The sequence below is a fragment of the Mobula birostris genome, chromosome 14 (assembly GCF_030028105.1).
Source record: "Mobula birostris isolate sMobBir1 chromosome 14, sMobBir1.hap1, whole genome shotgun sequence".
Taxonomy (NCBI): domain Eukaryota; kingdom Metazoa; phylum Chordata; class Chondrichthyes; order Myliobatiformes; family Myliobatidae; genus Mobula; species Mobula birostris.
Window position 1 is genome coordinate 51,665,999 of NC_092383.1, and position 12,913 is coordinate 51,678,911.

At 41.5% G+C, this 12,913-nt stretch overlaps 1 protein-coding gene across 1 annotated transcript in view; it reads right to left on the minus strand.

Annotated features, from left to right (window-relative positions):
* The window catches only part of spdef (SAM pointed domain containing ets transcription factor), a 41,295-nt gene extending 28,860 nt beyond the window's left edge, over nt 1-12,435 (minus strand). Inside the window, exons 1-2 of the mRNA XM_072277641.1 lie at nt 11,988-12,435; nt 4,291-4,488 (exon numbers count right to left, since the gene is read on the minus strand). Of these exons, the coding sequence (XP_072133742.1) occupies nt 4,291-4,488; nt 11,988-12,435 (646 nt within the window). The remainder of the gene's footprint in view (nt 1-4,290; nt 4,489-11,987) is intronic.
* Between the last annotated feature and the right edge of the window lie 478 nt (nt 12,436-12,913).

Below are 12,913 nucleotides of genomic sequence, written 5' to 3' on the forward strand. Positions count from 1 at the left end.
GGATGGATAAGTCCCCAGGGCCTGACGGAGTATTCCCCAGGCTGCTCCACGAGGCGAGGGAGGAGATTGCTGAGCCTTTGGCTAGGACCTTTATGTCCTCATTGTCCACAGGAATGGTAGCGGAGGATTAGAGGGAGGTGAATGTTGTCCCTTTGTTCAAAAAAGGTAGTAGGGATAGTCCGGGTAATTATAGATCAGTGAGCCTTATGTCTCTAGTGGGAAGCTGTTAGAAAAGATTCTTAGAGATAGGATCTATGGGCATTTAGAGAATCATGGTCTGATCAGGGACATTCAGCATGGCTTTGTGAAGGGCAGCTCATGTCTAACGAGCCTGATAGAGTTCTTTGAGGAGGTGACCAGGCAGATAGATGAGGGTAGTGAAGTGGCCATGATCTACATGGATTTTAGTAAAGCATTTGACAAAGTGCAGGATCAGTTCATTCCAAAGAGAAAGAAAGATCCTAAGGGGAGTAAGGGGAGGCCATGGCTGACAAGGGAAGTAATGGAGAGTATGTAAAAAAAAAGAGAAGAAGTATAACATAGCAAAGACGAGTGGGAAGCTGGAGGATTGGGAAACTTTTAGAGCAACAGAAGTTAACTAAAAAGGCAATACGCAGAGAAAAAATGAGGTACGAAGGTAAACTAGCCAAGAATATAAAGGAGGATAGTAAAAACTTCTTTAGGTATGTGAAAAGGAAAAAAATAGTTAAGACCAAAATTGGGCCCTTGAAGACAGAAACGGGTGAGTTTATTATGGGGAACAGGGAAATGGCAGATGAGTTGAACAGGTACTTTGGATCTGTCTTCACTAGGGAAGACACAAACAATCTCCCAGATATAATAGTGGCCAAAGGACCTAGGGTAATGGATGAACTGAAGGAAATTTATATTAGGCAGGAAATGGTGTTGGATAGACTGTTGGGTCTGAAGGCTGATAAGTCCCCGGGACCTGATGGTCTGCATCCCAGGGTACTTAAGGAGGTGGCTTTAGAAATCGTGGACACTTTGGTAATCATTTTCCAATGTTCTATAGATTCAGGATCAGTTCCTGTGGATTGGAGGGTGGCTAATGTTGTCCCTTTATTCAAGAAGGGAGGAAGAGAGAAAACAGGGAATTATAGACCGGTTAGCCTGACATCGGTGGTGGGAAAGAAGCTGAAGTCAATTATAAAAGATGAAATTACAACAAATCTGGATAGCAGTAACAGGATCAGTCCGAGTCAGCATGGATTTACGAAGGGGAAATCGTGCTTGACTAATCTTCTGGAATTTTTTGAGCATGTAACTATGAAAATGGACAAGGGAGAGCCAGTGGATGTAGTGTACCTGGACTTTCAGAAAGCCTTTGATAAAGTCCCACATAGGAGATTATTGGGCAAATTTAGGGCACATGGTATTGGGGACAGAGTACTGACATGGATTGAAAATTGGCTGGCTGACAGAAAACAAAGAGTAGCGATTAACGGATCCCTTTCGGAATGGCAGGCGGTGACCAGTGGGGTACTGCAGGGTTCAGTGCTGGGACCGCAGCTATTTACAATATATATTAATGATTTAGATGAGGGAATTAAAAGTAACATTAGCAAATTTGCCGATGACACAAAGCTGGGTAGCAGTGGGAAATGTGAGGAGGATGTTACAAGAATGCAGGGTGACATGGACAGGCTGGGTGAATGGGCAGAAGCAGTTTAATGTGGATAAATGTGAGGTTATCCACTTTGGTGGTAAGAACAGGAAGGCAGATTATTATCTAAATGGAGTCAAGTTAGGAAAAGGGGAATTACAATGAGATCTAGGTGTTCTTGTACATCAGTCACTGAAAGCAAGCATGCAAGTACAGCAGGCAGTGAAGAAAGTTAATGGCATGCTGGCCTTCATGACAAGGGGAATTGAGTATATGAGCAAAGAGGTCCTTCTGCAGCTGTACAGGGCCCTGGTGAGACCACACCTGGAGTAATGTGTGCAGTTTTGGTCTCCAAATTTGAGGAAGAACATTCTTGCTATTGAGGGAGTGCAGCGTAGGTTCACAAGGTTAATTCCCGGGATGGCGGGACTGTCATATGTTAAAAGATTGGAATGACTGGGCTTGTATACTCTGGAATTTAGAAGGCTGAGAGGGGATCTTATTGAAATATATAAGATTATTAAGGGATTGGACACGCTGGAGGCAGGAAGCATGTTCCCGCTGATGGGTGAGTCCAGAACCAGAGGCCACAGTTTAAGAATAAGGGGCAGGCCATCTAGAACAGAGTTGAGGAAAAACTTTTTCACCCAGAGTGGTGGATATATGGAATGCTCTGCCCCAGAAGGCTGTGGAGGCCAAGTCTCTGCATGCTTTCAAGAAAGAGATGGATAGAGCTCTTAAAGATAGTGGAATCAAAGGTTATGGGGATAAGGCAGGAACTGGGTACTGATTGTGGATGATCAGCCATGATCACAGTGAATGGTGGTGCTGGCTCAAAGGGCTGAATGGCCTACTCCTGAACCTATTGTCTATTGTTCCACACGGTAGGCTTATTCAGAAAGCCAGAAGGCATGGGATCCAGGGAAGTTTGGCCAGGTGGATTCAGAATTGGCTTGCCTGCAGAAAGCAGAGGGTCATGGTGGAGGGAGTACCTTTGGATTGGAGGGTTGTGACTAGTGGTGTCCCACAAGGATCGGTTCTGGGACCTTTATTTTTCGCGATTTTTATTAACGACCTGGATGTGAGAGTAGAAGGGTGGGTTGGCAAGTTTGCAGATGACACAAAGGTTGGTGGTGTTGTGGATAGTGTAGAGGATTGTCGAACATTGCAGAGAGACATTGATAAGATGCAGAAGTGGGCTGAAAAGTGGCAGATGGAGTTCAACCCGGAGAAGTGTGAGGTGGTACACTTTGGGAGGACAAACTCCAAGGCAGAGTACAAAGTAAATGGCAGTGGCGGTAATGCACCATTAAGCTGGGTGCCAACCTCCGTAAAACAAGACACAGACAGAAAGTAAAAGGCAGGATACTTGGTAGTGTGGAGGAGCAGAAGAACCTGGGGGTACATGTCCACAGATCTCTGAAAGTTGCCTCACAGGTAGACAGGGTAGTTAAGAAAGCTTATGGGGTGTTAGCTTTCATAAGCCGAGGGATAGAGTTTAAGAGTCGCGGGGTATTGATGCAGCTCTATAAAACTCTGGTTCAGCCACACTTGGAATACTGTGTCCAGTTCTAGTCACCTCACTGTAGGAAGGATGTGGAAGCATTGGAAAGGGTACAGAGGAGATTTACCAGGATGCTGCCTGGTTTAGAGAGTATGCATTATGATCAGAGATTAAGGGAGGCTTTATGATCAGAGATTAAGGGAGGCTTTACTCTCTGGAGAGAAGGAGGATGAGAGGAGACATGATAGAGGTATACAAGATATTAAGAGGAATAGATAGAGTGGACAGCCAGTGCCTCTTCCCCAGGGCACCACTGCTCAATACAAGAGGACATGGCTTTAAGGTAAGGGGTGGGAAGTTCAAGGGGGATATTAGAGGAAGTTTTTTACTCAGAGAGTGGTTGATGCGTGGAATGCACTGCCTGAGTCAGTGGTGGAGGCAGATACACAAGTGAAATTTAAGAGACTACTGGACAGGTATATGGAGGAATTTAAGGTGGGGGGTTATATGGGAGGCAGGGTTTAATGGTCAGCACAACATTGTGGGCCGAAGGGCCTGTTCTGCGCTGTACTGCTCTATGTTCTATGTTCTATTACTTAAGCACTATATTACCTTTCAATTAGTTCTCCAAATCAACTACAGTGCCTTCATAGTCTTCTTTGTTTGGATTTAAGACACTACTTTTGGATTGATCGATATCAGCGTCAAACTCTTAACATTTTATGGTTATTGTTTCCCAACAGCTTCTTTACAACGAACTTATCTTTCAAGTCTTTCTCGTTGAATAAAAGAAGATCTAAAAGTTTTCCCGGTAGGTTCCTTATCTAATTGACCCAGAAAATCTCCTTGTATACACGTCAGGAATTATTTTTCTTCTTATTTCAGTAAATTGAATTCTGGTAAGTGACTGAACTCCATGTAGTTCAAAATAAAATTGGGGCAATTAGAGAAAAAAAATCGACCATATGATTGTCAGTGTTTCCGAAGGCCCTTTTAGAACAAGATTATCTATCAACTGGTTTTCCCTATCAGATTTTTCAACTTATTGACCCAAGGAAGCAGCATGTGTACCCTCCAGGAATTATCTCATTATAACAAATGTGATTGGTAGGTGGGGTAGGTGCTTGCCAAATCCTGCTTTTCAGTTAACACGGGTACATACCGGATTTCCAGATGTCTAGGTGTGCATATAAAATATCACCGCACATCGGAGACCTCTGCCTGAACTCCTCTTCCGACATGGAGCAAAGTTCCTTCCCACTGAGATCTTGGAAGGATTTTCCAATCTGTGGCAGTCGGTACTGATGCTCAGTCCATAAAATCCATTTCTGGACATTTCCTACACTCCACTCCATTGGGTCTGAAAACAAGCAAATCAGTGGAGTTAATTGCTAGAACCATATCAATCCAAGGTAATGGCAAGATGAGATGAGTGACTAGAGAGTGTACATAATTCTCTAAATCTAAAGGGAACATTATATTTACATGAAATATGTGATTTAAGTTTGTTTCTTGTTTTGCATATTCACTGAAACAATTAAAAAGATTAACGGGTTCCTCCCATGCACCAAAGACTTACTGGTTAGTAGGCTAATTGTACATTGCCCTGCAATTAGAGTTGGGTTAATTGGATGGGTTGCTAGGCTTAGAGGGTGGGATGGGCCTGTTTCATTCTGTATCACTAAATAAATAAAATAAAGTAAGGATGTGATAGTGTGGGTCATAGTGTACAATATCATAACACCATTGACAGCATGGGTCATAGTGTACAATATCATAACACTAGACTTACTACCATAGTGTACAATATCATAACACCATTGACAGCATGGGTCATAGTGTACAATATCATAACACTAGACTTACTACCATAGTGTACAATATCATAACACTAGACTTACTACCATAGTGGACAATATCATAACACCAGACTTACTACTGTAGTGTAAAATATAATAACACCATTGACTTGCTACCATAGTGTACAATATCATAACACCATTGACTTGCTACCATAGTGTACAATATCATAACACCAATTATTTGCTATCCTAGTGTACAATATCATAACCCCAGACTTACTACCATTGACTTGCTACCATATTGTACAATATCATACCACCATTGACTTGCTACCTTAGTGAACAATATCATAACACCAGACTTGCTGCCATAGTCTACAATATCATACCACCATTGACTTGCTACCATATTGTACAATATCATAACAGCATCGACTTGCTATCATAGTGTACAATATCATACCACCATTCACTTGCTATCATTGTGTGCAATATAATAACACCAATGATTTGCTACCATTGTGTGCAATATCATAACACTAGACTTACTACCATAGTCTACAATATCATAACACCATTGACTTGCTATCATAGTGTACAATATCATAACACCAGACTTACTACCATTGACTTGCTATAATATTGTACAATATCATAACACCAATGACTTGCTATCATAGTGTACAATATCATAACACTAGACTTACCACCATAGTGTACAATATCATAACACCAATGATTTGCTACCATAGTGTACAATATCATACCACCATTGACTTGCTACCATATTGTACAATATCATAACACCATCGACTTGCTATCATAGTGTACAATATCATAACACCATTGACTTACTATCATAGTGTACAATATCACAACACAAGATTTGCTAATTTGCCTGCAAATGCCAGCTCACTTTTTCTCCTACCGATTAAGCACATGGAAAGACTATCTTCCCACTTTCTCAGTGTTTGGGGTTCTCAGTAAGTGGTGGCTGGAATATTATTTGTTTTGAAAGCAAGATGCCCACTGGTACTCAACAGGATGGGCTGGGGAAGGAGGAAGAAGGTGGTCTTTGTATTTCTGGAAAAACATTCAAGAAAAAGTGATAGAATCACAATAAACTATTGATCATAATCATATGGTAATTCCTGAAATACAGATAATTTTCCTAAATTTGCAAAATTTATGTGTTATCACAAACACATGTCTCCTCTAGCTGTTTAAAAATGGAAAAATGAGGAAATCTGCAGATGCTAGAATTTCAAGCAACACACATAAACGTTGCTGGTGAACGCAGCAGGCCAGGCAGCATCTCTAGGAAGAGGTACAGTCGACGTTTCGGGCCGAGACCCTTCATCAGGACTAACTGAAAGAAGAGCTAGTAAGAGATTTGAAAGTGGGAGGGGGAGGGGGAGATCCAAAATGATAAGAGAAGACAGGAGGGGGAGGGATGGAGCCAAGAGCTGGACAGTTGATTGGCAAAAGGGATATGAGAAGATCATGGGATGGGAGACCTAGGGAGAAAGAAAGGGGGGGAAGCCCAGAGGATGCCACCACTAAGCACATCTTTCCCTCCCCCCCCCCCCGCTTTCCGCAGAGATCGCTCCCTACGTGACTCCCTTGTCCATTCGTCCCTCCCCACCGATCTCCCTTCCGGCACTTATCCTTCCAGGTGAGGCGACACTTTACCTGTGAGTCAACTGGGGCGATATACTGCGTCCGGTGCTCCCGATGCGGCCTTCTATATATTGGCGAGACCCGACGCAGACTGGGAGACCGTTTCGCTGAACACCTACGCTCTGTCCGCCAGAGAAAGCAGGATCTCCCAGTGGCCACACGTTTTAATTCCACATCCCATTCCCATTCTGACATGTCTATCCATGGCCTCCTCTACTGTCAAGATGAAGCCACACTCAGGTTGAAGGAACAACACCTTATATTCCTTCTGGGTAGCCTCCAACCTGATGGCATGAACAATGACTTCTCTAACCTCCCCCTCGTACCACATCCGTTATTGCCCATCCTCTGGGCTTCCCCCCCTTTCTTTCTTCCTCTCTAGGCCTCCCATCCCATGATCCTCTCATATCCCTTTTGCCAAACAACTGTCCAGCTCTTGGCTCCATCCCTCCCCCTCCTGTCTTCTCCTATCAATTTGGATCTACCCCTCCCCCTCCCACTTTCAAATCTCTTACTATCTCTTCTTTCAGTTAGTCCTGATGAAGGGTCTCAGCCGGAAACGTCAACTGTACCTCTTCCTATAGATGCTGGCTGGCCTGCTGTGTTCCACCAGCAGCTTTTATGTGTGTTTCTCCTCTAGCTGTGTTGGTTATCAGTCCTCTCCTTGAAGGGTTAGTAATTAGTTCAGAATCTTAAATGCAACAACTTTAGCAGTCATTCCACTGCAATATTGAAGTGTCTTTGGAATGAGAAGATGAGTCTTCACCAGGAGAAGTAAAGAGATTAGGAGGTTAATGCAGGGTTCCCCTGAGGCCATTTCTGTCAGCAACAAGTATACCTCTTTGGATCCCAAGGTATTCTATACATACATCAAGAGCAAGAGGATAACTAGGGAGATGGTAGGACCAATCAAGGAGAAAGAACGGAATATTTGCTTGGATGTGGAGAATGTGAGTCTAAGAATCCCTGAAGCATAAGATAGTGCCATGTTCGGCAGCATCCAGATCCAGATTTGCTCATCACAATAACTAACATGAATGCTAACGGTATTCAATAATTATATTCAATATAATGATTTCAGCAAGCACGCAGTGTTTACTGACTTGCTGCTTCTGTGAATGACTGACACCAGTAAAAAGCCAGCTGCTTATATCCTTCAAAGATTAGAAAAGAAACTCCCAGTATTTCTCACAATACTTCCCACAAATTAGCCTTCGAATACTGGGGAAACTCTGCTCTCCCTCTCGGGATAAGTTGCTCCTCTGCCAATTTCTGAGCTTGCCTCGAAGTCCAGAGCTGAACCTAATATTTCAGTGAGACTTGGGTGGCCTGGAGAGAATTGGCACGATTTCGTAGTTGACACTATAGAGGAGCATGCCTTTAAGTTACTGACACTGTTTAGCAGTGGCTGAACTTGGTCACTGACTGAATTTGAGCAGGGACACATTCAGTAATGGCTTTTCACACCACTGGTGTTGCATCAGAAGTCTTGGTACAGCAGTTGAAGAGAAGGAGACTCTTTAGGGATGTGGTCCTGATCCAAACGCATACACAGAAGAAAATCACAACCAGGAGTCAGACCCTAAGGAACCACATGCAGAGGTACAGGAATGGCCTAATGAGGCTGTTCAAGCTCACCTTTAACTACCAACTGAATTGATAGCTTCAAAGAAAAACACAGAAAATGTTTGTGGAACTCAGTAGGCTACAGAATGCACCTTCACCCATCCACACATAATTCATCCCATCTCTACCATTTCCTTAGAAGCTCATTCCATTTACCCACCGTCTTCTGTGTGAAAAACTTATTTACTCCTCAGGTCCCCTTGAACCTTTTCCCCTCACCTTTTCCCCCTGGTTTTAGACTTCCCTTTGCTAGGAAAAAGAATTTATCTACATCCCTCATGATTTTGTAAACCTCTAACACCCGTCAACCTCCTTTGCTCCAGGGAAAACAGCCCCAGGATATCCAATCTCTCTTTAAAAACAAATCCTTCCAGCCCCACCAACATCCTTGTGAACCTTCTCTACACTCCTTCTAGCCTAATGTCATCTGTCCGAAGAAGATCTTGCCATATGCCTTCTTCATTGTCAAAAGGAAAGAAATTTGGACTTGCAGTTAAAAGCCACAATCCTCAAGAATGCCTGCATTGATTTACATTGCAGCATTGTGGGTATGCTGAGTTGGTGCCAGTGTGCGTGGCAACACTTGTGGGCTGTTCCCTGCACACGCTGGACTGGGTTGGTTGTTAATGCAAACGATGTATTTCACTGCATGTTTCAATGTAGAATTGACGAACAAACTTGAATCTTGAATAAAGTTGAATCTTGAACATCCAATGAACACATTTGAAGTTCACTGTCTTTAAAAGGAAACAGAAATTGCACACTGATAGATACACACTATCCCTCTCACGTAATTGCTTTTAGTTCCTTGTTTACCTGTTACCACCACTGCCACTCTCCAACCACAATAATTGAAGAAAATGTTGATCATTTTTACAAGCACTTTAAGGTTAGCCTCAGGATGTCAGCGAACCCTGTTCAACAGTATTTTGGTCAAGTGCACACCTGGAAATTATTGCTTCAGTAAGTCAGTGTACCCAGCCTGTTGAATGATAGATTAACATTTTATTAAGGGTTGGGCTATATTGCTAATCCTCAAAAGGAAATGGATCACTGCTTGCCATCTGTCTTTATATTCAAATTACCTGTGACTCCTCACCTAAATATTTCTTTACCTGGGCTCTGGATAAATGGAGCTTAGATAAACACAATTCTACCAGTTTCTGCCGGTTTCTTATTACAGATCGGTAACTATCTAATGGAATGGAGAAATAGACTTACAGTCTTGAATTTTTCCTCTGCCCCCATGTACCTCTATAGCTTCTCTGAGCTATGGCTGGCATTCAGTAACTTGGGAAAAAAGATTAGCTTCATTGAAAAGTGTCTTGATGACATGAAAATATTATCTTAAGGTTGTTCAATGCACGTGCAATTTTCTGATTTATATTGCCATTACAGTTGGGAGTCTGTATAAAACTTCTTCCAGGCTTTCTTCCCCCTTATTGGTACTTAATTTAATATTATTTGATGATTTTCTGAACTAAATATCACTTTAATCCCTCCCTTTAATATCAGAACTACCCATCTCTTTCCTTTGCTTATTTCTTCTAATAGTTATGTAACGGTGTTAGGGAGCATTCTGGAGCTATGTGAAGATAGCAGATATTAATTCAGTTCTAACGAACTAGCTTTTGATACTGACTGTAAACTGCAAGCGGTAAATTGAAGTTAAATGTAGAGGCTGGCTCACAGACTAAGATATATACAAAATGGCGATCATGAGACATTTGTATATGCATCAGCCAAACCCTTAATTCACTTAAAAGATCCCGTTTCACTGTTTTTGAACAAGGCCCCAGTGCTTTAGCCAATTTTTATGTTTCAGTTAACCATTCTGAAAATCAGGTTATCTGATCGTTCTTACATTCATGTTTGTGTTTGCTTGCTTTGCATAATAGATGTAGGGGTTAAAGTTTGACCACGTTTGAAAAGTATTTGACTGTATCTTGATTTAGGGCATTCTGAAAGTGATGTCATAAGTTCCATGTAACTGCAAGTCTTTCTAGCAAAGATTTAAAAAGTGATGATGCCATGGTTTCACTTTTATATCGAAAGATAACAAGTTAACATCTGAGAAATTAATGGTGTTCTTGCTGTCTGACCAGTGTGCTGACATGGAACAGTTTGTTGATTGCATTGAACCATACAGATTTTTCCTTCTGTTTGTTCAGAGTTTGAGGAATTTATGATTGGCTTCCATGGTTTGAAATTGGTTGGTTGCATACATTAGCCCAAGTATTTTTAACAGCTGATTGCTATCCAATGGTTCTTGCTAGAATATGAATGCACAGTTATCAACTATGAGCAATGTGACTGACGCACTACATGGTTAAATATTACTCAGTGCTAATTCAGCATGATGCATGAACAACGTATGACATATTGGAGGGCTGATGTCACTCATTGTAATCCCTTGAGGAGAGATGAAGAACAAAAGCAAGGTGAAAATTCAAAGAATCAAATGGAAGTGTTCAAAATTCTGCTTAGTGAGATGACCTTAAAACCTCACCTTGGAAACCAGAATGAAGACTGTTAGAAAACTTTTATTTTTCACACTTGGATAATGAGAAGTGCTCCTTTGGATGTGAGTCCAAGACAAAAGCTTTGTTCCTTGAAGATCTGGAGAACTTTTTGTTCTAATTCCTGCCCAACTTGGCTGATAGAAGAGTGGAATTATGGGTCTGTAGATTCTCCAACATTTAACAAAAATAAATTAAAAAATTGGAATAATTTGAGATGCCTAGAGAGAGTAGACATGCAGAAGATGTTTCCAAGAGTGGAAAGGTCTAGGATTAGAGGGCACCACCTAAGGATGGAAGTTCTTTAACAACAGAGATGAGGAGGAATTTCTTTAGCCAGGTGTTGAATCTGTGGAAATCATTGCCACAGATAGCTGTGAGGTTGTTGTGTTGATCAATGAATGTTCTTCCTTCTTAAATTGTCCCCATATAATTTAACTTGCTTCTAACCATTGTAATGAGCTCTTTAACAGCTCAAATTAACCTCTTGCAGCTAACATATCTAGTTGTTCAACAGTCAGGTGTCAGCTCAGCTGTTGAAACATTGTTAAGTCCAATGTTTATTGCGAGAATGTTCAATATATTCCACTGTTTATGATCAATAAGATGTAGGTGGACCAAACATGATAACGGTTGAGGCAATAGAGCCAGAATAGATAACTCTTATAAGCTTACAACCTTATAAGCTGTGGACATCCTGATGTATTCTGTATTCATGTAGAACTAGACAGATAATCAATCTAATATGGAAAGAGGTTACTACATCTTACAAAATGGTAGTTCAGAAACAATCTGTCACATGTTAATGTGCCACATTAATCCAGTGCAAATGATTTTATGAAATTGTCGATCAGTCAACTATGGCACACAATGTATACAAGTGCACTGCAATACTCTAGACATGTGCATTTCATGGTATCAGATTAATCTGGAGCATCTTATTACAATCACTCATTATTACACCAGTCTACGACATTGTGATTATATTACATTCCAATTATCTGTGCAAAGATCGATCATTCCATAAAAACTACTAATATCAAAAATATTTTAAAAGGTGTGAGATTGAGCAGCACAGATGAGAGAAGCATAAAACAAGATTTAGTTCAACACTGCAAGAGGAACTTACCCATGTTCAGGGACAGCTTATGTAAAAAAGATTCAATAACTGAATTGGTTAGACTTACCAGCTGTTAAACCTAGTCATCTGAGTAACATTCAGTTTCATTTACCTGATGAAATGTTTAGTAGCTTACAGGCTGTTTCTATCTCCTTGAGAACTTCCCCAACCACCATTGTCTGAACCTGTTCTAGGGATCGTTCTTCTATGTGGACACTGTTCTGATAGTCCAGCTCTGTGGTCACACAAAGCTCCTGACTGTCCACTATGGGACATTGTTCTGGCTCTTTGTGTTGCTCTGTCTTCAAGCTGTGGTCCATTTCCGGATGCTCCACCAACCCCTTAGATAGCCACGCACAGTCTTCAGTTAGCAACATGTCAAAGTAGGACAAGTAGACGGGCAGTGTCCGATCAGGGGTTGTGGGGTTACTGGATGGTTCCACCACTGTCCACTCAAGGCCCTTGGGATGGCTGGATTTCTCCAGGTTAGTCAGTATTGCATCCTCAAACACAGTTCGGTTTTGATGTAGCATGGTCAATCGACGACCGGCACTGCCCATCACCTCCAGCCAACTCTTCAAATCTACAGCAAATCCAGAAGAGACAAATGTTTAATAGCATAATAACACCTTCCATAAACTGATGAATATTGACTGCATCACAGCAATGCTGTTCATTGAGCTCATTGGGAGGCTTTAAGCTAGAAATAGGAGATTACAGGGTCAGTCAGTCACTTAAATATCCCAGTAACTCCTGAATGGGCTTTAATGAGCATTTTACTCATGGGTCAGTTTATATTAATGGGTGATCACGTTAAGTGTGGCTGTTAGTCCAAAGAAAGGAACCAAACTGCAGTTTCTTTCTTGTGTAAAGAAAAGCTGCTACTTAAACAGACAACATCTGACGTTCCTTTCATGAGTTTTAATTAAATGCACCCATTTCATTCTTGCAACATTTCTTGTGCCATTTACTGCGTGAAGAGGATTTAGTTCTGGATAGTACCAAGATGAACAACAGGATTGATCATTCTTAAGCCTA